The 26,765-nt window shown below is 37.7% G+C and overlaps 1 protein-coding gene across 7 annotated transcripts in view; it reads left to right on the top strand.

The window, feature by feature from the left end:
* Positions 1–26,765, top strand: part of DCAF6 (DDB1 and CUL4 associated factor 6) — a 132,716-nt gene that overhangs the window by 25,504 nt on the left and 80,447 nt on the right. For all 7 annotated transcript variants that reach the window (XM_027046136.2, XM_027046133.2, XM_027046140.2 and 4 more), the window contains exons 4-7: positions 8,701–8,886; positions 19,632–19,745; positions 20,372–20,507; positions 23,081–23,295. In XM_027046136.2, the coding sequence (XP_026901937.1) occupies positions 8,701–8,886; positions 19,632–19,745; positions 20,372–20,507; positions 23,081–23,295 (651 nt within the window). The remainder of the gene's footprint in view (positions 1–8,700; positions 8,887–19,631; positions 19,746–20,371; positions 20,508–23,080; positions 23,296–26,765) is intronic.

Here is a 26,765-nt window from a genome sequence, read left to right as displayed (position 1 = left end):
TCTGCCTGTCTGTCTCTTTCTCTCTCTCTCTCTCAAGAATAAATAAACATTAAAAAAATTTTCTTAAATAAAATAGTAGGAACCTTAAGAATAAATTATTCACATATTTCTTGTTTTTCCACATTTAAACAGTTAAGATATTCTAATAAATGTTTGTGGTCCTTCAGTCTGAATGAAGTTCATATTGAAGATATTCTTGATTAAGAGACAGGTCATAATTTTGTTTCAGAAATAGCTTTGCTTAATTGTCCTGACTTAGCGGAGGGAAACTTGAGATTTTCAAATCCTACTTGTTTTAGGTCTGCAATTACTAGGTCTTTTAAGGTGCCTGGACCCAATTCCAGTGTGGAGCTTGGGGCCTGGCTCAGTGGCATGTTGAAGCATTCTGATCTCCCAAATGTGGAGGCCCTCTGAAAAAGGCCAAAAAGCTGTCTTCTTGGGTTTTTATGGAGGCTTCATTACATAGTCCATGGTCCTGACCGATTGTCTTTAATCACTGACTGAGTCAACCTCCAGCCCCTCGCCACTCCCAAGTTGCAGCTCTCTAATCTTATGATCGCCCTTTCTTGCAACCAGTTGCCACCCTCTGGTGGATACCAAAAGTCACCTCCATTGATAACAAGACACCCATGTCACCTTTATGTCTCTGAAGCATTTTCAAAAACCATTGAGCAAGACCAGATATATCAGAGAAATAGATTTTGGTCATCTGAATGACCAAAGATTTACTTATTTATTTTTGAAATGTTCGTTTGTTTTGAGTGGGGGGCGGGGGGGAGGGTGGGGAGGGGCAGAGAGACAGAGAATCCGAAGCAGGCTCTGTGCTGTGAGTAGAGGGCCCGATGTAGGGCTCGGGCTCCATACCATGAACCATGAGATCATGACCTGAGCTGAAATCAAGAGTCAGATGCTTAACCAACTGAGCCACCCAAGCACCCCCAAAGGTATATTTCTTATAAATCATTATATTGTACTAGGACAACCTTTGTGTTACAATAGAGGAAATTTCCTGGAATGATGTAATGATGTATGTTTGGAATGCTTTTTGACCCATCACTCTCAGAATTTTAATGCTAACAGTATTCATAGTAGTTTTCTAAACACCAATGGAATAATCTTTTTGTTTTTGAAAAGATGCAGAGCTTCACTTTTTTTTAATTGTATTAAAATACACATAACGTAATATTAACTATCTTAATCGTTTTTAATGTTTGTGTTCGGTGACATTAAGTATATTTACATTGTTGATGTTATCAGCACATCAGGCTACAGAACTATTTTCATCTTGCAAAACTGAAACTCTGTACCCATTAAACAAGAACTCCTTTTTCTTCCCTCCTCCCTCCAGTCCTTGGCAACCACCGTTCTCCTTTTTGTCTCTATGAATGTGACTACTTCAGATACCTCATATAAGTGTTTATATGATATTTGGCTTTTTATTACTGCATATTTCACTTAGCATGATGTCTTTAACGTTCAAACATGTTCCAGCGTGTGTCAAGATTTTCTTTTTTAAGCCTGAATATTCTATTGTATGTACATACCACATTTTGTTTATCCATTCATCTTTCAGTGGACACTTGTGTTACTTCTACCATTGTGATATTGTGAATAATGGTACTTCTATGAACATAGGTGTTCACGTCTCTCTCCAAGTCATTGCTTTCGATTATTTTGTCACCATACTCAGTGGAATAATTTTTAGAAGGTCTTGTTTCTTCTTTATTTGCTTATTTTTGGAAAGAGGACATTCAGTTTGATGGCATCGTTCCCAATAGAATATGTATATTTAAAAAGTGCTTACTCCTTCTTGTTGCCAGTTTAAGAAATGATTAATCAGATAATACTTTTAAAAAGTTTAAATATAACAAGACTTTATCTTTTTCATGTAGTGGTCTTCATAGATCCAAATTTGCTATCAGATCGAAATAGTAAAAAAATATATAAACATAGATGATTAATTACATAGGAAAATAGACAGTTTTTAATATGTGTTTATTTATTTATCTATTTAGAGAGTGCGTGAGCAGGGGAGGGGCCAAGGAGGAGGGAGAGAATCCCAAGCAGGCTCCGTATTGTCAGCACAGAGCCCCACATGGGGCTCGATCTTACGAACCATGAGATCCTGGCCTGACCCTAAATCAAGAGTCTGATGCTTAACTGAATGAGCCACCCAGGTGCCCAAAATAACGTTTTTTGATCCTGAGTCAAATATTATCTGTTCTTAGAGTTTGACTTTATTTTTGAGGTCATGGAAAGACCTCATGGAAAGATGACCTCATTAATCATGGAAAGATTAATGCAAATAGAATTTTGAAATGTTTATTTTTTTACAGAGTAAGAGTTTGGAGGCATACCTGATTGATGGTAACTTCTTAGTTGTATGTGTCATCTGTGTCAAATGTATAAAATGGAGACGTTTCTTTTTCCAATAATTATAGTCTAATTTACTTGAACCCATCCTCCCATTGAAAACAACTAAAATATTCTTGATTAAAGACTTTAAAAATTATTGTAAAGAAAAAAAATTGTCCTGAAAGTAACAAAGAACTGCCTTGATAGTAAGGGATTATCAGTCCAAAATGTAGGGAAAAGTGAATCCAGAGAAGTGAGCATGAGAGCCACTTTCTCCCTGAAGATATTTGTTAGTCCAGGCATATATAAACTTTAATCTTGATGGCCTTGAAGGTCAAGGTAGACAGAAACAAAGCTTAGGACCCAAATCAGATATGGATTCCTATAGCAGACCCTCCAAAGTATGCTGGGACACTCCTCCTGCCAAACCTCAAAAACTGAAGGAAGGTAGCCTTGTAACACCTAATATAAAAGAAATCCTGAGTGTACCACGTATGCAAAATTTTTCTTGATTTGGTTTCAGCCAGCTCCCTGGGTGACTCTGTCAGTTAAGTCAGTTAAGTGTCTGACTTCAGCTCAGGTCATGATTTTGCAGTTTGTGAGTTTGAGCCCCGCATCAGTCTCCCTGCTATCAGTGCAGAGCCCACTTCAGATTCTCTGCCACCCTCTCTCTCTGCCCCTCCCCTGCTTGTTCTCTCTCTCTCTCAAAAATAAATAAACATTAAAAAATTTATAATAAATCTTAAAAAAATAAATCTTGATTTAATAAAATCCATCTCAATTTATGAACAATATGTGACATGTCAATACATGTATTTGTGTATCTGGTGCATTTGTTTCTGAAGCTGTGCGTAAGCCATGCATAAATCATGAATTGTTAGAATGATGTCTGCTGAATGTGACTAAAGCAAAGCCAGAGGCCTATCAGATGAAGAAACCAATACAATACATACGCTGTATGTAGTGACTTTTATATAGTTAGCTACTTGGTAAGCCATGCTAAAATACCTGACAGAGTTAAAGGCTGTCATACCTATCTTGTTTAAAAGATTTACATTAATTATTTTCTCTGTTTTTTTTTTTTTTACCTTAATCTATCAGATCTTAGTGTTTTACGCTTAGAGAGAGGAATGAAAGATTTTGAAGGCATTTAACAGACAAATTTTGTTCTCCATTGGCTTTGATTGATGGAGGTGCAAAAAACACCCCCCTTTTTTTCTTTGACCCTAATTAGATGTGCATTATATATGTAAGACTTACTGTGTAGTAATTTATGGTTCTCAGTAAATTCTTATTTTGGCCATAACCTTATAACCTAGGTCTTAAATAAAATGAGGTGATTTAAATATTCAAATTGGTTGAGGTAAATAGCTGCTAATATTCATTACAGATTTATGTTATGGTTTGGTGTGGTACTCTCTGTTAAGAATTTGGCAGTTAGTGTCACACAGTAAATACTCACTTAAAACCAAACCCAATATAAAGTTGAAATATATTTTCCTAACTTTGTTTTAAAATTTTAAAATGTAGGGAAAATTTGAAAAAATAATACAGTGAGCATCCACAAATAGATTTTTTTTTTTAAGCACTTGAGCACAAGTTGGAGGCCTCATGCCTTTCACGAATACTTTGGTATATATCTACTAAGAACAAGAACGTTATCCTATTTTTTTATGTATACCAAAGAGACCAAACAAGGTCATACTCTGACTCATTTCAGGTCTCATACCATAAACATGCTATGTCCTTTTCGTGATATATTTTGTCATGTTTTTCCATTTTTATCCTTTTTATTAGCGATTTCGCTATTTTTTTTTAAGTTTATTTTTTTGAGAACGAAAGAGGAAGAGAGTGCGTGTGCGCTCACACAAGCAGGAGAGGGGCAGAGAGAGGGAGACACTGAATCCAAAGCAGAGAATGTGAAGCAGGCTCCAGGCTCTGTCAGGGCAGAACCCGACATGGGGCTTGAACTCATCAACCATGAGCCAAAGTCGGACACTTAACCTCCTGAGCCACACAGGCACCCCAATGATGACTTCACTGTTTAAAATGTCCCTAGCCTAGGTATCATGCTGAAGTATTATCTTGTGTTTCTAAGCACAAGAAGCCTGGGATATTTCTTGTGGAGAAAATATATTAAATAAGCTTCATGTAGGCATGAATTATAATGTTGTTAGCTATGAGTTCAATGCTAATGAATCAACAGTATACAATAAATAAGGTCTTTAATTTTTTTTTAATGTTTGTTTATTTTACAGACAGAGACAGAGTGTGAGTGGAGGAGGAACAGAGAGAGAGAGAGGGAGACACAGAATCTGAAGCAGGCTCTAGGCTTCGAGCTGTCAGCACAGAGCCTGACGTGGGGTGCAAACCCACAAACCATGAAATCACAACCTGAGCCGAAGTCGGATGCTTAACCAGCTGAGCCACCCAGGTGCCCCAATGAGGTCTTTAAACAGAAACATATAAAACAAGGCTGTGTAGGGGCGCCTGGGAGGCTCAGTTTAAGCATCTGATTCTTGACTTCGGCTCAGGTCATGATCATGGTTCAAGGGATCAAGCCCAACATGGGGATCTGTGCTGATGGCGTGGGATTCTCTGTCTCCCTCTTTCTCTGCCCCTTCCCCCTAACACACCCTCTTTCTCTCAAAATAAATAAATAAACATTAAACAATATTAAAACAAGGCTATGTATTGATTGAGAAAAATGTTGTGGCCAGAGGCTCAAAGGAACCTAACCATGTGTTTCCCTAGGAGCAGTATTTCAGTACTTTATTAATTCAGTATTTGTGCTGACTTTATAAAACATAACTATCAGGAATGATGAGAATCGACTGTATGCTATTATATATATGATACATATATGATTTTGTACATTACGCATGCACATATGTACATATGGTCTGTACTCACCTTTCCTCGTTTTTCATCACATTCTGTCACTGCCATTCCTCCTTCAACCCAAGCTCCATCCGTCTTTTTATTTAGTCCTTGTATTTGCTCAGTCACCTTTACAACCATTTGTCTGATGTTTTCTTTATGAGTAGATTAAAATTAAACATCTTAGCTAAAAATTCTCCACAAATAACATTGTGTGGTACATGATATTAGTCTGTCCTCTTACTGGTGATAAGTTTGATCTTTCCATTTTGCAGGTATGCTGACCTTTTGTAATTAATAAGATGTTTGTGAAGTGGTATTTTGAAACTGTGTGAATATTCTCTTTCATAACAGTCTTAGAGTGATTTTAGTGTTGATTCTTGCCTTAATCAGTTGTTAAAATGTAGTTACAAAATAGTGATTTTTAATTGTCATTCCTTCTACATTTTTCAATTGACATTTTTCTGTAATAAGAGCATTTCCTTTGTCCCTAGCATTTTTTTGAAAAATCACTTTTAGGATAATAAATTCTTAAAGTTTATTTATTTATTTTGAGAGAGAATAGGGGAGGGCAGAGAGAGAGGGAGAGAATCCCAAGCAGGCCCCCCACTGTCAGCACAGAGCCCAATTCAGGGCTCAAACCCATGAACCGTGAGGTCATGACCTGAGCCAAAACTAAGAGTTGGATACTTAACCGACTAAGCCACCAAAGTGTCCCAAGGGATTACAGACTTTTAAAAATTCAATATATTATAATCTATTACTGATACAGTTTTCTTTTAAGTTTATTCATTTATTTTGATAGAGCATGTAAGCAGGGGAGGGGCAAAGAGGGAGAAAGAGAATCTCAAGCAGGCTCTGCACTGACAGTGCGTGGGGCTCTAACCCACTAACTGTGAGATCATGACCAGAGGCAAAGTTGGACGCTTAACTGAATGAGCCACCCAGGTGGCTGATACACCGATACACTTTTTGATGCTTGAATTGCCTCAGTTTGTTCGGTGGGACATTTAAAGCCAACTTTGTGTCTATGTTTTGACATGCTGTTATATTTTTCAACACATTTTTTAAAGCACACCAGATACTCACATTGCACTAAATTCTCATTGTGCATACATTGTTGGGATGTACCGTAACTCATTTAATAAGTCTCCTGTGTTTTGCTGTTGTGACTAGCTCAGTACATAATTTTGTGCATTTTTTCTTGTATTGTTGGAGGTGTATCTTAAGGTAAATTCCTAGAAATGGACTTGTCTGGTCAAAGTGCAAACACATGTATGGTTTTGAGAGGTAACTGCTCAATTCCTCCCCGTTGGTCTTGTACCATGTGGTTCTCCCACAGAAATGACGGAGAGCCTGTTCCCCGTAGGCTCGCTTACATAGTGTGTTGTCAAACTTGGGAATTTTTGCCAATATGAAAAGTGAGAATTAGTTTGTTAGTAGCTTTGGTTTACATTTTCCTTATGAACAAAGTTGGGTGTTTTCTCACATTCTTTTTTTTTTTTTTTTTTTTTAACGTTTATTTATTTTTTGAGACAGAGAGAGACAGAGCATGAACGGGGAGGGGCAGAGAGAGAGGGAGACACAGAATCCAAAACAGGCTCCAGGCTCTGAGCTGTCAGCACAGAGCCCGACGCAGGGCTCGAACTCATGGACTATGAGATCATGACCTGAGCTGAAGTCGGAAGCTTAACCGACTGAGCCCCTCAGGTGCCCCTTTTCTCACGTTCTTTTTTTTTTAACGTTTATTTATTTTTGAGACAGAGAGAGACAGAGCATGAACAGGGGAGGGGCAGAGAGAGAGGGAGACACAGAATCGGAAGCAGGCTCCAGGCTCTGAGCTGTCAGCACAGAGCCTGACGCGGGGCTCGAACTCACGGACCATGAGATCATGACCTGAGGCGAAGTCGGACGCTTAACCGACCGAGCCACCCAGGCGCCCCTTTTCTCACGTTCTTAAGGGCTATTTGTATACCATTCAGTGAACTATCTATTTGGATCTTTTGCCCATTCAATTAAAAAAACTCAGGTTTTGGGGCGCCTGGGTGGCGCAGTCGGTTAAGCGGCCGACTTCGGCTCAGGTCATGATCTCACGGTCCGTGAGTTCGAGCCCCGCGTCGGGCTCTGTGCTGACAGCTCGGAGCCTGGAGCCTGTTTCAGATTCTGTGTCTCCCTCTCTCTGACCCTCCCCCGTTCATGCTGTCTCTCTCTGTCTCAAAAATAAATAAACGTTAAAAAAAAAAATTAAAAAAAAAACACAACAGGTTTTGTTAAGTTTCTTTCTCTCAATTTTTAAGAACTATTAGGAGAGTTGGTCATATATCTGCAGTGTATGTTGCAAATATTTGAATATTTATTTAAAACTTTATTTCTGTGGGGCGCCTGGGTGACTCACTCGGTTGAGCGTCTGACTTTGGCTCAGGTCATGATTTCACGGTTCGTGGGTTTGAGCCCCGTGTCAGGCTCTTTGCTGACAGCTGAGAGCCTGGAGCCTGCTTCTGAGTCTATGTCTCCCTGTCTCTCTGCTCCTCCCCTACTCATGCTCGCTCTCTCTCTCTCTCTCTCTCTCTCTCTCTCTCTCTCTCTCTCTTAAAAAAAAAAAACACACATTTCTGTCACAGGAATTTTAGTCTTTATAATTAAGGAATTAGATGTTGGGACTTCTGCTGTAGTTTCATCTGTACCATTTCATTACTTTGATTTCATGATTCATTTAAATTCAGTTTACTTTTATTTCTCTATCCTGAAAGGGAATAGCTTAAAAATTATCTAGTAAACAGTTTCAAAAGTCAGGATGGTCCTTTCTCCCCACCCCTGTACCCTCTCTCTCTAATCCTAAAAGTAACTTGTTGAAAGTAGATTATCTGAAAAATATAGGAAAATATTTTTAGAATAATAAAAATCATCTTCTCTGTCTCTATATATAATCGTCCTTTTTTTTAATTTACTGAGATTTTATGAATGAACAGCTACACCAAATAGGTGGAAATATGTACATTTAATTTTCACAGTAGTATTCCTGTTGATGATACTTCTTCATATATCAGAGAGAAAAAAAGGAAATATCTGAGATTCTGATTTTTTTAAATTATAATCTTTTGGAATCAAATTATAATTTGAAAAAAATTTTTAATGTTTGTTTATTTTTGGGAGAGAGCGAGCCACAGTGTGTGAGGGGAGGACGGGCAGAGAGAGAGGGAGACACAATTTGAAGCAGACTCCAGGCTTTGAGCTGTCAGCACGGAGCCCTGTTGTCGGGCTCGAACTTGAACCGTGAGATCGTAACTTGCGCTGAAGTCGGACGTTTAACCGACTGAGCTACCCAGGCGCCCCTCAGATAACCATTTTTTTATTGAGATAAGAATGTTAATGAAAATTTACTCCTGACCAAGATTATATGAAATATGAATGTTACTTTCTAAGAAATAATAAATTACCAAGAACTTCTTTGTTTTTCTGTTTTAGGTTTTGACAACAGTTCGTTCAGGGCACCGAGCGAATATATTTAGTGCAAAGTTCTTACCATGCACAAACGATAAGCAGATTGTTTCCTGCTCTGGGGATGGAGTAATATTCTATACCAATGTTGAGCAAGATGCAGAAACCAACAGACAATGCCAATTTACGTGCCATTATGGAACTACCTATGAGGTACAGTTTTACTGTGATTATATATATATATGATCATATGTAAGTTTGTGCTTTTGTGTAAGTATGTATGTATGTGTAATTTTGTAATGTTTGTGTAAGTATGTATGTATGTGAATGTATGTACATTCATGCATATGTAGAAACAGAAATTAGTGACAGACTACCTAGATTTCAGTAAAGTACTTGAGAGCATGTATGTTGATAGCCTTGTGAATAAAGAAATAAAATGTAATAGTAATAGGGTTTGTAATTGCAAACAGATGTCAGCCTTTAAAAATTCTTCTCTGTTACTGTGCTACAAACTTGTATACTAGGCTTCAGTGTCTTAAACACTTTATCAGTGTCTTACATAAAGTCATTGGTGGCATGCTTATCAACTGTTCCTGGGGCAGAAAGAATGCTAGTACACTAGGCAAAAGAATCAGATTCCTAAAGGACATTAATAAACTCAAGCCCTCACCTGAATTAAGTGAGGTGAAATGAATTTAAGACTCAATTATACAGCTTAACTTGTTCAGAAAAATTGCTTATTCTACAGAATGCTCTTTTAAAATCTTTTTGTGTCATTTCTTTGTATCAGAACATTCATTGGTTTCCCATTATTTGTGTTAACTTGATGTATCTTTTTCCGTGATTTGAATTTCAGTTCTCTGGTAACCTCGTGTTTTGGTGTGTACTTAAAGAAGTAGTATATAGCTAGATTTGATTTTCTCATCCATTCTCACAATTTTGGCCTTGAACTGGAAATTTTAGTCAATTTACATTTATTGTGAAAAATGATATATTTGGATCTATTAATATATCTTATTAATTGCTTTCTCTTTCTGTTTTTTTTCCTCTATACATTCCCCACTCGTCTTTTTTCTTCTTTTGAAATTGTTTGAGGATTTTGCTTTCTATTTTGTTTCTGCTACTTGCATGGAAAATAGACATTCCTGTTTTAAAAATTAGCAACAAAGTCTAAAATCAATAAATACCTTTGCCCTTCTCTGAATAAAGCCCTTTGGAACATTGTAATCTCTTCATCCCTTGTCTGAGTTCATATGTTTATATTGTTCTGAATTTAGTTACATCTTTTCTCTCATGAATGAAATATTAATCATTGTCTTGTTAGTTAGTATTTGTTTACTAATACCTTGGGCTCTTCCACCACAGATTTTTCCATGTGGGGTCATTGTGTATATAAAATACATTCTTTATGAGTTTCTTTTTGTGCAGGTTTGTTATTAGAAACAATTTTTGTTTCCAATTATCCTTTTCTTTCCTTCCTTCCTTCCCTTTTCGTCTTGTTCCAGAAAATGAAGACTTTCATACCAATTCTTCACAGGTAGTTTTGTTGGATATAGACTTCTAGTTTGATAGTTATTTTATTTCAGATGATATTCTACTGTATTCTGACTTCATTGTTGAAGTTGAGAACTCAATCATCAGTCTAATTGTCATTTCTGTTTGGTTAATGTGTCTCTCTGCCTTGACTGCTTTTAATTGTATTTTTCTTTGTTGTTTTTCCCGTCATTAATGTCACCACCATGTTTTTAGATTTAGATTTCCTTTTTATTTGTCATAGTTGGAATTTACTGATGTTTTGGTCTGAGAAACTGGCATCTAGAAAAATGTGGGAAATTTGCACTCAGTAGGTCTTTAGTTATTCTTTACCAAATGGAGAGTTTTTTTCTTCTGGAATTCTGATTAGATGTATGTTGACCTTATTCCATCTACCATTAAACTTTTTTTTTTTAATTGAAGTACAAAACACATAGGAAAAGTATATAAATCCTAAGTATATAGCTTGGTAAATTATCATAAAGTAAATCTATGCATGTAGCAACTATCTAAGTTAAGAAATATGAAAGCATTAAGTATCCCCAAAGCCCCCTCATTCCGATATTTAATAATTTGTGAAATTCATCTATGTTGGATACAACTATAATTTGTTCATTGCTGTGTAGTATTCCACTGTGTGAATGTACCATGATTGATGGATTGTTATGTTGATGAAAATTTTAAATTTGATTTCCAGTTTGGAGAACATTCCTTCACATGATTTTAAGTACATAAATGCATATATACTTCATTGGGTATGTACTTAGAAGTAGACTTGCTTGGCCATAGGATATTTATTTATTTTAAATGTTTATTTATTTTTGGGAGAGAGTGCAAGTGGGGAAGGGGCAGAGAGCAAGGGGGACAGAAGATCCAAAGCAGGCTCTGTACTGACAGCAGAGAGCCCAATGTGGGGCTGAAACTCACAAACTGTGAGATCATGACCTGAGCCAAAGTCAGATGCACAATCAACTGAGCCAGCCAGATGGCCACATATTTGTTTGTTTTAGAGATATTACCAAATAATTTTGCAAAATAATCGTAACAACTTATATTCCTGCCAATAGCATACAGGAGTTTCTATTGTTGCTCATCTTTGCCAACATTTGGTATTATTAATTTCTCATTTTGGGAGTTTGTGTAGTGTCATTTTATGTTTCAAATGCCTTTCCCTGTTGATACTGCTGGAGTTGATCATCTCTTCTTATGTCAAGTGCCTATTCAAAATTCCAGTCGTTCTATTGGATTTTTCATCTTATTTCATTATTTTTTTATTTATAGGAGTTTCTTAATGTCTTCTGCATATAGACCTGCCTTTTCCTACTCTGTGGTTGTATTTTCACTTTCCTAATGGTGTCTTTGTTTTGTTTTGTTTAATTGATTTATTCATCACTTATGTATAACTCCCAGTGCTCATCCCAACAAGTGCCCTCCTTAATGCCCATCACCCATTGTGCCCACTCCCCCCACCTCTCCCTAATGGTGTCTTTGGATGAAGACATGTTTTTAATATTGTCTAATATATTAGTCTTTTCCTTTATTATTAGTTAGTGCTTTCTGCATCCTGGTCAGAATATTTTTTCCTGTCTCGAGGTTATGGAGATATTCTTCCATTTTCCCTTTTAAAAGTTTATTGTTTTGGGGCACCTGGGTGGCTCAGTCGATTAAGCGCCGACTTTGGCTCAGGTCATGATCTCACAGTCCGTGAGTTCAAGCCCCTCATCGGGCTCTGTGCTGACAGCTCAGAGACTGGAACCTGCTTTGGATTTGGTGTTTCCCTCTCTGTCTCCGCCTCTCCCCTGCTCATGCTCTGTCTCTCTCTCAAAAGTAAACATTAAAAAAAAATTTTTTTTAAAGTTTATTGTTTTGTTTTTGCATTTAGATCTTATAATTCACCTGGATTTGTTTTTTGTGGTAGCATGAAGTAGGAGTAAACTTTTTTTCTCCATATGGATTTTTATATTAACGTAACTTATTTTCTTGGAAAATTAAATCAGAATCCCAAACAGCATACAAAGGGGCATTCCCTTTAAGGACATTTGAATAATATATATATATATCCATTTGCCAAGGGTGTTTTTGTTGAATGCATATACAATGTAGTTGGAATCATTTTTTTTAAACCAAACTCTATCCATTGAACAATTCTGCTATTCCCTTTTCCCCCAGCCCCTGACAACCTCCGTTTTACTTTCTGTTTCTGAGTTTTAGATACCTTGTGTAAGCAGAATCATTCAGTATTTTGTCTTTTTGTGACTGGCATAATATTCGCAAGGTTCATCCATATCAGTCTATGGCAGGATTTCCTTCTTTTTTAAGGCTTATTCCTCTCTGATTGTATGTGTGTAGCATACAGTCCATTTCCTCATTTACTCATCAGTGGACATTTGGGCTGCTTCCACCTCTTGGTTATTGTGAATAATGCTGCAATGAACCTAGGGGTGCAAATATATCTTTGGGATTCTGTTTTCAATTTTTTGGATGTGTATACCCAGAGGTGGGATTGCTGGGTCATGTGATAAATCTACTTTTAATTTTTTAAGGAACCTCCATACTGTTTTCCATAGTAGGTGTTCCATTTTACAGTCCCAACAACAGTGCGTAAGGGTTCCAGTTTTTCCACGTCCTTGTTTTCTATTTTCTGGGTTTTTTTTCCAGGAGTGACCATTTTATTTTGTTTTTATTTTTTTTAATGTTTATTTATTCTTGAGAGAGACAGTAAGATAGAGCATGAGCAGGGGAGGGGCAGACAGAGAGGGGGACACAGAATCCGAAGCAGGCTCCAGGCTCTGAACTGTCAGCACAGAGTCCAACGCGGGGCTCAAACTCATGAACCCTGAGATCATGACCTGAGCTGAAGTCCGAGGCTCAACCTGTTGAGGGGATGACCATTTTAATGGGTGTGAGGAGATACCTCACTGTGGTTTTGATTTACATTTCCTTAATAATTGGTGATGCTGAGTATCCCTTTTTGTGTTTGTTGGCCATTTGTGTATCTTCTTTGGAGAAATGTCTATTGAAGTCCTTTGCCTGTTAAAAAAATTATTTTTAATGCTTATTTTTGAGAAAGACAGAGTCAGCGGGGAGGGGCAGAGAGAGAGGGAGACACAGAATCCGAAGCATGAATAATCCTTTTAACGTGTGTTTTTTGTTTTTTGGTTTTTTTTGTATTCTGTGAAGAGTTTTATATAAGTATTCATCAGGGATATAGTCTATAGTTTTATTTTCTTTTAGTATCTTTGTCTGGTTTGGGTATCAGAATAAAGCTATCCACATAGAATGAATTTGGAAGTGTTCCTGTTTCTTCAGTTGTTTTTTTTTTGAAGTTTTTGAAAAGGATTGGTGTTAATTCTTTCTTTCTTTCTCTTTCTTTCTTTCTTTCTTTCTTTCTTTCTTTCTTTCTTTCTTTCTTTCTTTCTTTCTTTCTTTCTCTCTCTCTCTCTCTCTCTTTCTTTCTTTCTTTCTTTCTTTCTTTCTTTCTTTCTTTCATGTTTATTTTTGAGAGAGAGAAACAGAGCATGAGCAGGGGAGGGGCAGAGAGAGAGAGGGAGACACAGAATCCAAAACAGGCTCCAGGCTCTGACCTATCAGCACAGAGCCTGACCCGGAACTCAAACTTGGGAACGGCAAGATCATGTCCTAGGCCGAAGTCAGACACTCAACCAACTGAGCCACCCAGGCACCCCTTGGTGTTAATTCTTTAAATGTAGGTAAAGTTCCTCAGTGAAGCCATCTGGTTCTGGGTTTTTCTTTGTTGGCATGTTTTTGATTACTGATCTATCTCCTTACTATTTACAGGTTTGCTCAAATTGTTTATTTCTTCATGATTTAGTTTTGATAGGTTGTATGTTGCTAGAAATGTATCCATTTCTTCTGAGTTGTTCCATGTGTTGTTGTATAATTATTCATACAAGTCTCTTAAGTTGCTTTTTATTTCTGGGACATAGTTAGTAATGTCTCTTCTTTCATTTCTGATTTCTGTTGAGTCTTTTCTCTTTTTTTCTCAGTCTAGGGAAGAGTTGTCAATATTGAAGATCTTTTTAAAAAACCAACTTTCAGGGATGCCTGGGTGGCTCAGTCATTTAAGCGCCCAGCTCTTGATTTCGGCTCAGGTCATGATCTCAGGATTCATGAGATTCAGGAGCCTGTTTGGTATTTTTTTCTCTGCCCCTCCCCCTCTTGTGTTTTCTTTCTCTCTCTCACTTTCAAAATAAATAAATATTTCAAAATAAATAAATGTTTCTCATATTTCAAAATGAAAAAACCAACTTAGTTTCATTGATATTTTCTATCTTTCATTTCCTTTATTTCTGCTGTAGTCTTTATTATTTCCTTCCTCTTCTAACTTTGGGTTTAATTTGTTGTTGTTTTGTTAGTTCTTCGAAGTGTAAATTGTTGGTTGAGATCTTCCTTATTTTTTAATGTAGGTATTTACTGCTATAAACTTCCCACTTGGTAGTGTACTATTTACTTAAAGTACAGATAGGGAAGTACTTTCTATTACCATTTTACCATTTTTTTCTGTGTGTCTTATAATGATTTTATTACTCTTGTTTTTATGTTTTCAATGATTTTCTTTTTTTTGTATTGACATTCTTTGATTCCTTTCCTTTGTGCATCTTCTACAGATGTTTTCATTGTGGTTAAAATAAGGATTACGTAAGACATTTTAAAGTTATAACAAATTATCTTAAACTAGTAACAACTTGGGGGTGCCTGGGTGGCTCAGTCAGTTAAGCGTCTTCGGCTAAGGTCATGATCTCACAGCTTGTGGGTTCGAGCCCCACATTGGGCTCTGTGCTGACAGCTCAGAGCCTGGAGCCTGTTTTGGATTCTGTGTCTGTCTCTCTCTCTCTCTCTCTCTCTCTCTCTCTCTCTCTCTCTCTCCCCTTCCCCTGCTCACACTCTGTCTCTCTCTCTCTCTCTCTCTCTCAAAAAATAAAAATAAACACTGAAAAAAATTAAAAAAAAAACTGGTAACAACTTCAGTCACATACACAAATTACTCCGTTACATCCTTCCCCCACTTTATTTTTTTAAAGTTCATTTATTTATTTTGAGGGAGAGAGAGCATGAGCTGGGGAGGGGCAGAGAGAAAGGGAGACAGAACCTCTAAAGCACAATCCATGCTGTCAGTGCAAGCCCAATGTGGGGCTTGAACTTGTGAATCAAGAGCCATGACCTGAGCCAACATCAAGAGTTGGATGTGGGGCGCCTGGGTGGCTTGGTCGGTTAAGCGTCCGACTTCGGCTCAGGTCATGATCTCACGGTCCGTGAGTTCGAGCCCCGCGCCGGGCTCTGTGCTGACAGCTCAGAGCCTGGAGCCTGTTTCAGATTCTGTGTCTCCCTCTCTCTCTGCTCCTCCCCTGTTCATGCTCTGTCTCTCTCTGTCTCAAAAATAAATAAACGTTAAAAAAAATTTTTTTAAAAAAAGAGTTGGATGCTTAATGGACTGAGCCACCACCTAGGTGTTCCTCCTTCCCCCCTTTTATTTTCACTGTCACATATCACATCTTTGTGTATGTTGTATTCATTGACTCTGGTGTTACAATAATTTTAACACTGTTATCCTTTAAACTCTATGCCCAAATTAAAAGTGATTTACACATCATGTTTACAAAGATTTCTGTAGTTGTCTATTTACCTTTCCCAGAGACCTTTATATTAAAAAATTTTTTTTAATATTTATTATTGAGAGAGAGAGTGAAAGCACAAGTGGAGGAGGGGCAGAGAGAGAGAGACAAACACACAGAACCCAGAGCAGGCTTGGCACTGTCGGCACAGCCCAACGCGGGGCTCGAACCCACAAACCGTGAGGTCATGACCTGAGCTGAAGTCGGACGCACAGCTGACTGAGCCACTCAGGTGCCCCCAAACCTTTATGTTTTTCTATGCTTGTGTGTTTTGCTGTCTGGTACTTTTTGTTTTAACTTGAAGGACTCCCTTTAGTCGTTCTTGGAAAGCAGATCTTGTGGTGATGGACTGAATCCCTCAGCTTTTGTTTATCAGGAAGGCCTTTCTTTCTTTTGTTTTGCTGGATGTAGTATTCTTGGTTTGCACGGTTTGTTGGTGGTGGTTGTTGTTGTTGTTACTGTTTTTCTTTCAGCACTTTGAATATATTATCCCATTCCCTCCTGGCCTGTGATGTTTGTGCTGAGAAATCCACTGATCTAATGGGAGCTCCTTTGTACGTGATGACTCACATTTCCCTTGCTACTTTCAAGATTCTCTCTTTGACTTTCGACAGGTTGCCTATAATATGTCTTAGTGTGGCCTCTTTGGGCTCATCGTACTTGGAGTCCGTTGAGCTTTTTGAGTATGGCTGTACATTTTCTTTGGGAAGATTTGGAAAGTTTACAGCCATTATTTTTTCAAACAAGCTCTCTGCCTCTCCCTTTTCTTCGTCTGGAACTTCCATATATATTGCTCAGTTTATTGTGTTCTAGAAGTCTTTTAGGGTTTTCTTCATTTTCCTTCATTCTTCCTTTTTGTTCCTCTGACACAATAATTTCAAATGAGTTGTCTTCAGGTTTGTTGATTCTTCTTTCTGCTTGATCAAGCCTGATGTTGATCCCCTCTAGTAAATTGGTAAATGTTATTATATTCTTCATGTCTAAAATTACCATTTGCCTCTTTCTGCAGTTTTTACTTCACTGGCGATATTCTCCTTTTGTTCATGTGGTGTTTCCCTAGTTTCATTCAGTTGTCTATTTGTGTCCTCTTGTGATGCATTGAGCTTCTTTAGTACGATTAATTTGAATTCTTTTCTTAGGCAGTTCGTAGATCTTCATCTTATTAGGGTCAGTTACTGAAAATTTATTTTGTTCCTTTGGGCTGTTACACTGTATCTTTGTGTGCCTCATTATTTTGTTGTTGTGGTTTTTGCTTTGGAAAAAATAGCCATCTTCTCCTGGTCTTTTTAGATGGGTTTTGTGTAGGGAAGGTCTTCACCAGTCAGCCCAGCTAGAGATTCTGGAGGTCCCTTAAACTTTTTATGAGGATGCATCTTCTCCGGTCCATTCAGAGAGATGGAATTTTCCATTCCATTCTGCTCCCTTTTCCATCTGTGATCCTGCAAGGAAGCCACTGTGCTCTCTTTTGTTCTCTCAAGTTTTATCAATGCTGAGTCAGGAGAGACAGAAACTAGTCCCTTGGTAACCCTCCTCCACCTGCCTGTAAGCTGGAATGTTGGACATACATTCCACTCTTCTCTTTCCTTTCCAATGGAGAGGCTGCAAGTTGGGCTTTCCACCTGCCCCACTCCCCCTCTGCGCCCCCCCCCCCCCCCCCCGAGTTTTGTGCTGTGCTGCCTTGGGGAAGGCTCTGGTGTGAATTGAAATGAAATAAGCTTTTCTTATTCCTTTCATTATGGCTGTACTTGGCTTTGAACTTTCCTGGTATATTGCTTTCTTAACTGGTCTTTGGTATTCTCATAAAGGCTTTTTGACTTTATATTGTTATTAAAAGCCAGTGTTTCTCTAGGGGAATGAGTTGAGGCATCCTGTTTTGCAATTTTGCCGATATCACTCTCCATATGGATTTTACCCACCATCTTTTATGGTAAAGATTGTTTTCCCCGCTGTTGCTATTCAGTGTGCCATTAATAATAAATTAAGAGTTCATATGTGGATAGATCCATTTCTGTACTCTATTTTGCACCGTTGGCCTATTTGTACTTTTTAAAATACCAAACTGTTTTAATTGCAATAGCTTTGTAATGAGGGGCGCCTGGGTGGCACAGTCGGTTAAGCGTCCGACTTCAGCCAGGTCACGATCTCGCGGTCCGTGAGTTCGAGCCCCGCGTCAGGCTCTGGGCTGATGGCTCAGAGCCTGGAGCCTGTTTCCGATTCTGTGTCTCCCTCTCTCTCTGCCCCTCCCCCGTTCATGCTCTGTCTCTCTCTGTCCCAAAAATAAATAAATGTTGAAAAATAAATAAATAAATAAATAAATAAAAGCAATAGCTTTGTAATGAATCTTCGTATCTAGTAGAGTTACTGTTTCAAGATTCTTTGTGTTTCAGTATAACTTTTCAAACCAGCATATTGGTTTCCAACAAAAACAATTTGCTGGGGCACCTGGGTGCCTCAGTCAGTTAAGTGTGTGACTTTGGCTCAGGTCATGATCTCACGGTTCGTGAGTTTGAGCCCTGCGTGGGCTCTCTGCTGTCTGCGCAGAGCCGGCCTCAGATCCTCTGTTCCGCTCGCTCTCTGCCCTTCCTCTGCTTGCTCTTTGTCTGTCTGTCTGTCTCAAAATAAATAAACTAAAAAAACAAAAAGCAAAAAAACAATTTGCTGAAAGTTGGATTGTTATTATACTGAATTTAAAAATAAATACAGGGTAAACTAATATCTTAACAATTATTACATATTCTAATCAATGAAGATGATATAGTTTTGCATTTATTAAGGTTTCTAATTTCTCTCAATATTTTACAATTTTTATGTGGTGTTACTCTAGATTTCCTTAAATTTTTTAAGTATTTGGTATTTTGGTACAGTCATAAATGTTATCTTTTTAAGGATTTTAATTTTTAAATGTAGCTGTATAAAAAATGCAGTTGAGGGGCACCTGGTTGGCTTAGTCGGTAAGCATCCAACTCTTGCTTTTGGCTCAGGTCATGATCTGAGATCGAGCCCTGCATTAGGCTCTGTGCTGATAGTGTGGAGCCTGCTTGGGATTCTCTCTCTCTCCCTCTCTCTCTCTCTCTCTCTCTCTCTCTCTCTCTCTCTGCCCCTCCCCCATTTGTGCGCATGCACACTCCCAAAATAAATAAATAAACCAAAAAAAAGTACAATTGAGGGGCTCCTGGGTGACTCAGTTAGTGGAACGTCTGGCTCCTGATTTCAGCTCAGGTCGTGATCTCAGGGTTGTGCGATCGAGCCCTGGGCCCTGTGCTGAGCGTGGAGCCTGAGATTTGCTCTGTTTTTTCTTCTGCCCCTCTCCTCCACTTCATGTGCTCTCTCTCTCTCTCTAAAATAAAAAAAAAAATCTTCCAATCCATGAACACAATACATCTCCCTTACTTTACTTAGGACTTTAATTTTACTCAGCAATGTTTTATAATTTTCAGTATCATGTGTCTTACATATGTTTAAGTAGTTCATATTTTTCATGTTATTGTAAATGATATTATTTTTAAAATTTCAGTATCTGATGATTTTGTTACTGGTATAGAGACGTGACATTGATTTTTACATATTGATCTTGTATCCTGCAACTTTGCTACATTCGCTTATTCTAATAAATTTTTTAAAAATTGATTACATAGGATTTTCTGCTTACATGATCAAATCGTCTGTGAATAAGAAGACAGTTTTACTTTATTATTTATTCTTCATTTTATTTTATGGAACGGTAGCGATGTCTTTCAAAACCATCCAAGTGCTCAGTAACATTCCCTGTACTTTTGTTTTCACCTTCAGATTATGACTGTACCCAATGACCCGTATACTTTTCTCTCTTGTGGTGAAGACGGAACTGTTAGGTGGTTTGACACACGCATCAAAACTAGCTGCACGAAAGAAGATTGCAAAGATGTAAGAATCAAATTTTTGTACAAGTGACAAAAAAATTAACATTATAATTAAAATCGGACAATAAGTTATCTCTAGGTTCTAAGATTGTGGATGGATTTAATTTCATTAAATCTTGCTGACCTAACATAATTACTCAGTTTTAGTCTTGTATTTTGGAGTAATTTTTGTTTTTTCCTTTTCAGAATGTAATTTTCATTACTCAAATATTATTTGCTTTTTTAACCTCCAATTTATCTTTCCATATGATTTTTATTTTGATTGGTTTATAAGGAAAATTTACAATGTTGTGTTAGAAGTCAATTTTGGAATTGTGTAGCAAGCTGTAAAAAAAGAAAAAAAAGGAATTTTCCTTATAGTGATAAACTGCTGAGGAGGAATATTGACCACGTATATCTATTTTGATCTCACGTCAGCTGAATTTGTTAGAAACACTAACAGATATCTGAAAAATAAATGAAAAGAAAACCATGTTGTTGTTTTCCTTCTCATTATCATCCTAGCTTAGGATTTTTAAGAAAGGTTATTTTCTTCTAATTCAAAGTATTTTTAATGTTCAAGTGTTTTAAATCTTTAGAGTATCCTCTCTGTGGCAGAGCTCTGTGACGCTGGTGTTTTCTCTTTCATAGGATATTTTAATTAACTGCCGACGTGCCGCCACCTCGGTAGCTATTTGTCCACCGATACCTTATTATCTTGCTGTCGGCTGTTCAGATAGCTCAGTACGAATATATGATCGGCGAATGCTGGGCACAAGAGCCACAGGTAAACAGCTGTATGTTAGAGAAAATATAAGATTCTGTCAGTTCAAAGAATAAATCTATAGGACATATTTGCAGTTTTAAAATGTCATTAGTTTGTCATAAAATTCAGTAAACACAATGTAATTAAATAATACGGATTCATAGAAAAACAGCATTTTACCAAGGTTTTATGACCCTATCAGTGTGATGCTTTTGTAGTTTGTCACCTTAAAAAGTTGTAACAGGTGACATGTTAGTTTCCTATGGCTGTCATAACGAATTGCCACATGTTGGGTGGCTTAAGATAACAGAAATTGATTCTCACATTTCTGGAGGCTACATGTCTAAAATCAAGGTTTCACAGGGTTTTCTGCTGGTGGCTCTCAGGGAGGATCTATTGCATACTTCTGGCTTCTGGTGATTGCTGTTCATCTTGGCTTTTAAGTGTTTCATTTCAATCTGTGCTTCTGTGTTGACATGCCATTCTCCCGTATGTGTGTCTGAATCCACATTTTCCTCCTTGTATGAGGACATATTGGATCTAGGGTCCACTCTAATCTAGTTATGACCTCATCTTACTAATTATATCTGCAAAGACCCTATTTCCAAATATCCCAAATATTCCAGAACCATTCTGAGGTTCTGGGTGGACGTGAATTTTGTGGGGGACACTATCAGCCCACAACACTTCGCTTTCCTTGTTTTAAAAAAATTTTTTTAAATTTCAATTTAGAGAGAGTGAGAAAGAGCAAACAGGGGAGAGAGGCAGAGGGATAGAGAGAGAAAAGAGAGAGAGAGAGAATCCCAAGCAGGCTCCATGCTCAGCATGGAGCCCAATGCAGGGCTCAATCCCACGACCCCGATATCATGACCTGAGCCGAAATAGAGTTGGATGCTCAACTGACTGAACCACCCAGGTGCCCCGGCACTTGGCTTTCCTAATTTCTCTTTGCAGGAGACAGAAGAGTTAGAAAGAACAGTGACTTGGCTTTGTGTTACTGTATAGCATATGTTTATGCCTAAAGTACTGTTAGCTATGCTGTTGAATCCATCTAAAACTCCTCATTCACTCCTCATCCACTGTGGGATCAAACCACTTCTGAAATACCCAACTGAAAGCCATCATTCTTCAGCATTTTTCAGTAAGGGAAGGCCAGGATTTTATACCCACATACCCACCAAATATACAAACATATATACACACCTACATATATTCGCGTATTTTGTATTGCCCAAAATAAAAATGGACTTGGCCAGAAACTAACAATGTCAAGCTCAGGGTCAATTTATGTCCAGTAAAAATGAACATAGATTATGGAAATGGGAGGACGAGGTGGGGTTTGGTTTGGTTTTGGAACCGTGATTGAGGTGTCTTATGTATCTGGATATGCACTTTTAGGGGGAACAGTAGTAATATAATATGAAATTGTAGGCTAACTTACTATTTCTCAACAGATGGGACACGGTTGACATTTTCGGCAGAACAAGGCCTCCTTGTGCAGTGTTCGTACAGTTTTATGGGACTCTTAGAATTTAGCATTCCCAGACCTCCAGTGCACAAAATGCCAGTTGACCCTTTCTCTATTATACTGTATTATGTTGATGACTACCAAAATTAATTAAAATTGGAATACTACCCCCCTTCGTTATGTTATAAGAGGAAAATTTCAGGACAATCAAAAATCTTTTAAAAACCTAGAGGAGCCTGGCTGGCTCAGTTGGAAGAGATCTCAGGATCATGAGTTTGAGCCCCATGTTGGATGTAGAGATTACTGAAAGAAAGAAAAGAAAAAAGGAGAGGGGAGGGGAGAGGAGAAGAGAGGGGAGGAGGAAGGGAAGGGAAAGAAAGAGGGAAGGAAGGGACGGAAGGGAAGTGAAGCGAAGCAGAGGGAAGGGATGGGAAAGAGAGGAGGAAGGAAGGAAGGAAAGGGAAGAGAGGGAAGGAAGAAAAGAGAGGGAAGGAAGGAGAGGAAGGGACAGGAAGGGGAAGCAAAGGGAGGGAAGGGAAGGAAGAAAAGGGAGGGAAGAGAGGAAAGGAAGGGGAAGGAGGGAAGGAAAGGAAAAGAAGAAAAGTGAATGTAAATTAAAAAAAAATTTTATTTGCTATCTTTTTAAATGTTTACTTTTGAGAAAGAATGAAAGTGCGAGTGGGGAAGGGAGAGAGAGAGAATCCCAGGCAGGCTCTATGCCGTCAGTCAGCACAGAGACCAACTCAGGGCTCAGACTCCAGAACTGTGAGATCGTTACCTGAGCTGAAATCAAGTCGGACTCTTAACCGACTGAGATACCCAGGTGCCCCTAAATCATAAATCATTTTAACTGATTAAATAACTCATATTTCTAATTAAACGCTTTATGTAATCTGGAATTCCAGCAACTCAGGAAATTTTTTAAAAGATATGTAGACTTTATGCTGTATTCTTTATTATTTTGTTATAAAATCGGACTATTGAGAAAAGAGCCTCTTCTAGAAATAGAACAGGATAGTTTGGATTTTATATTGCTACATTAAATCACATATCTCATAATTCAGATTAAGAGTTTTTAAAATGTTTTTCTTAAAAAAATTATACAACTTCCTATTTTCTTATTTAGGGAATTATGCAGGTCGAGGAACTACTGGAATGGTTGCCCGTTTTATCCCTTCCCATCTTAATAATAAGTCCTGCAGGGTGACATCTCTGTGTTACAGCGAAGATGGCCAAGAGATTCTCGTTAGTTACTCTTCAGATTATATATATCTTTTTGACCCGAAAGATGATACAGCACGAGAACTTAAAACTCCTTCTGCAGAAGAAAGAAGAGAAGAGGTAAGCTTACTCAAAACCATGTTCTTCATTCAGTTCAGAAGACACTGACTCAGTGACTCCTGGGGCCTGTAGGCCTTCAAAAAATAGAATTGATTCGCAAGACATTTGTAGTCGAAGTTTTGAAAGAGGACTTGGGATATACCTGGAAGAACAGGGGCTGACTAGAAAAAAGTATTGTGAAACATTTTTAAAGAGAAAATTTTTAATAGCAAAATGTTTCTTTAGCTTTGTGGAGGCACAGGAGCAAGCAAGAAATATCAACAGTTGTAACAGTTGCGGGAAAAGCGATTAAAATAATAAAAAAATGGGAGGTGTAAATTCCCAAGAGACTAAATGTTTCTGTTCATACACCAGTCGGAGTTGTATCTGTCACCATTTTCTGTTCACATGTGGACAGCAATCCCCTTCTCTCCCGATGGTGCCTCTCTTTCACAATTATGAACGAGTGGCATCCATCCGTGGGTTTATTTTACAGAACACATCTGAGCGAACGAGAAAAAGGCAAGCTAAAATACACGCGCACACACACAATCGGGGGAGGAGGGGATTGCTGACCACATATGAATGGAAAATGGTATTTGGTTAACTCCTATTGGTGAACGAAAACATTTAGTCTTATTGGAGTTTATATATCACATTGTATATCTGTTACATGTATATCTATACACGTACAATATTCTATACTGAAAACTAAGTGACAGAATTGCTGCCACTAAAATGACTCTACAATAGTGAACCATTCGGGTGCCTGGCTGGCTCAGTCATCTCGAGCATGTGACTCTTGATCTTAGGGTTGTGGGTTCAAGTTCCGCATTGGATGTAGAGAATTTTTAAAAATAAAATCTTTTAAAAAATAAAATAGCAAACCATCTTATTTATAAAAGGCAGAAACCAGAAAAAATGTATCTTTGTCAATATACAGCAATAGAAAAATGTTTGTTTTAACCTATTAAACTTCTTTTCCCAGCATATTTTTCACTTTGGCTTTTTTTTTTTTTTAATGTCCTGTGTTTAATCACTTGGCTTGTAAATGTTTTTGAAATTAACTGTTGCTTTATTAATTATCAGTGACTTTTTGGTATTGGACCAACTCCTATCAGTGAACGTATTTTAAAGGTATTAAGGAACAACAATTTTGTAATTCCTGTGAGATGCAAAACTAAATCCAGTACTTATGGTTGCGGGTTTAGAGGGCTATAAAATTAGGAAAAAATCAGAATAACTTTATAAATCTATTTTGGGCTTTAGAAAGTGTCGGTGTATTTAAATGAATTAGGAAATTGACAGAGAAAGGGGTATGATGGCTAATGAAAGCTGTTTTTGACTTTATTGGCCTGATTGAAAACATGAGATCTGCTCTGGTATTTTGTTGCTGCTGGGTAATTTTCTCTTCAGATGCGTGTTTTAGTGAATGAAGTTACATTCCAACTTCCTGACTGTTACATAATGAAAGTTGGAATGCAGAAACATTTGAAGTGGGCCAGCCAGCTTTTGTACCATAGAATACTTATGTGTTTACATATGTAAACATAATATGTTTACATAATCGGGGTGAATGAGGCTGAGTCGTGAACAGTGAATGTGGTTTTCTCAGTGTTTTTTGTTGAATTAAGAAAAATATTCTGAAAATGGATTAAAATTACAAAACTAAATCATGCTTCTATAATAAACCAAATAATTGACAGGTGTATATAGAAGTTGGTAGTCTGTCTCCTTCTTAAGCTCAACATCTGTTCTTCAGTGTTTTATCCTAAATCCTTGACATGTGCCTACTGTGCACTAGGTCCTATACTAAACTTTAGAAAATCTGGGATGACTGTGACAAAGACATAGCCTCTCCCTCAGGAATTTACAGTTTAGTGGGAATAGAGATATAAATAAATGAATATATAAAACTTAATAGAATTCTAAATAAGAGTTATGTTCTGGGGCGCCTGGGTGGCTCAGTCAGTTAAGTGTCCGGCTCTTGATTTTCACTCAGGTCGTGAATCCAGGGTCATGGGATCGAGCCCCACATCAGCACAGAGCCTGCTTGGGATTCTCTTTCTTCCTCTCTCTCTCTGCCTCTCCCCTGCCCATGTACGCATGTGCGCTTGCTCTCAAAATAAATAAACTTAAAAAAAAAGAAGAAATTATGTTCTGTATGAGTAGACCAAAGGAAGGAATAATGTATTTTGATTGGAAATGTAAGAAATGATTGAGTAGGGTTTTAAAATATGAATAAAAGTTTCACATAATGATTTTTTCTTGTGTTTCAGTGGTATTTTTAAATTTTCTTAATTTGTGGGGGCTTCTTTTTATTTCTTTATATCCTCTAATAATTTCTCTTTTATTTTTTTCATTGTCTAGTTCAATTTTTTTACTTCCCATTTTTCTTATTTTTTGTGTTCCTTTTTTCTTTTTATTGTCTTTTCTGTCTTTTCCTTTTCCTCTAATATCTTTTTGACATTTTCCTATTTGCCCCACCCCATTATTGGACTACTTTGTTGAATCCAGTCTCTAATGTTCTCCTGGTCCCCATGATTTGTCCCTAAAATACATACCCCAGATCTGTAGTACAGCTTCCCATTCTGACTCCCGCTACTGCCCTGATCCAAGGCATCAACCATCTCTCCTAGATTATTATGGTAGCTTTTAACCAGTCCCCCTGCTTTGACTCTTCTGCCCCCATAGTCCTTTAGCTACATAGCAGCCAAAGCGATCCTTTAAAACCGAGTCAAATTATGCTGCTCTTCTGATCAGTACTACAGGTGGTTGCCCATCTCATTTAAAGCAAAACTAAGGTTTCTACAGTGGCTTCAAGACCTTGCCTCATGTAGTTCTTGTTATTGCTGCTGTTCTCTCAGTCCTTCTATTGTACTCTTCTCTGACCACGTCTACTTACTTACTCGGGCAGCCCAGATGTGCTTTACCTTATGGCTTTTGTGTTTGCCAGGCATGAAACGGTCTTCCCAGATAATCACAGCCTTTAACTTTCTGGTACTGCCTATCTCCTTTGTCTACTTAATTTTTTCCCCATAACACTCAGCACTTTCTTTGTATATTTTACTTTTTTTTTTGTAATCATGTATTGTTTTTCTACTCCAGTAGCCTATAAGTTCTGTGACGTTGGGATTTTTGTATAGTTTATCCATTGATCTTTTCCCACTATCTAGAGTAGTGCCTGACACATAAAACATGCTCAGGAAAATCTTCTTTGAATAACTGAATTAATGCTTGTACCATTTTCGGTATTCTTGACTAGATTATTTTGCATATCTCAAAAAGTCAAACTTGGGACTGTTTTTAACTTGAATGTCTTGTTCCAGAAATAGTTGCTGAGGTTATAACAACCAGTTCTTTGCTTGTATAATATAAAGTTTCTTCCCCTAACCATGGAGCAGGGCTCCATTCTATTCTAAATATAGTTCACATAGAGTGAGGCCCTCTGTTTCTGGAAATGATTTTAGTCTAAGATTTTGGACAGCTAC

The sequence above is a fragment of the Acinonyx jubatus genome, chromosome E4 (genome assembly GCF_027475565.1).
Source record: "Acinonyx jubatus isolate Ajub_Pintada_27869175 chromosome E4, VMU_Ajub_asm_v1.0, whole genome shotgun sequence".
Classification (NCBI taxonomy): Eukaryota; Metazoa; Chordata; class Mammalia; order Carnivora; family Felidae; genus Acinonyx; species Acinonyx jubatus.
Note: the sequence above shows the minus strand (reverse complement) of the source record. Positions and strands in the feature narration are given on the sequence as shown.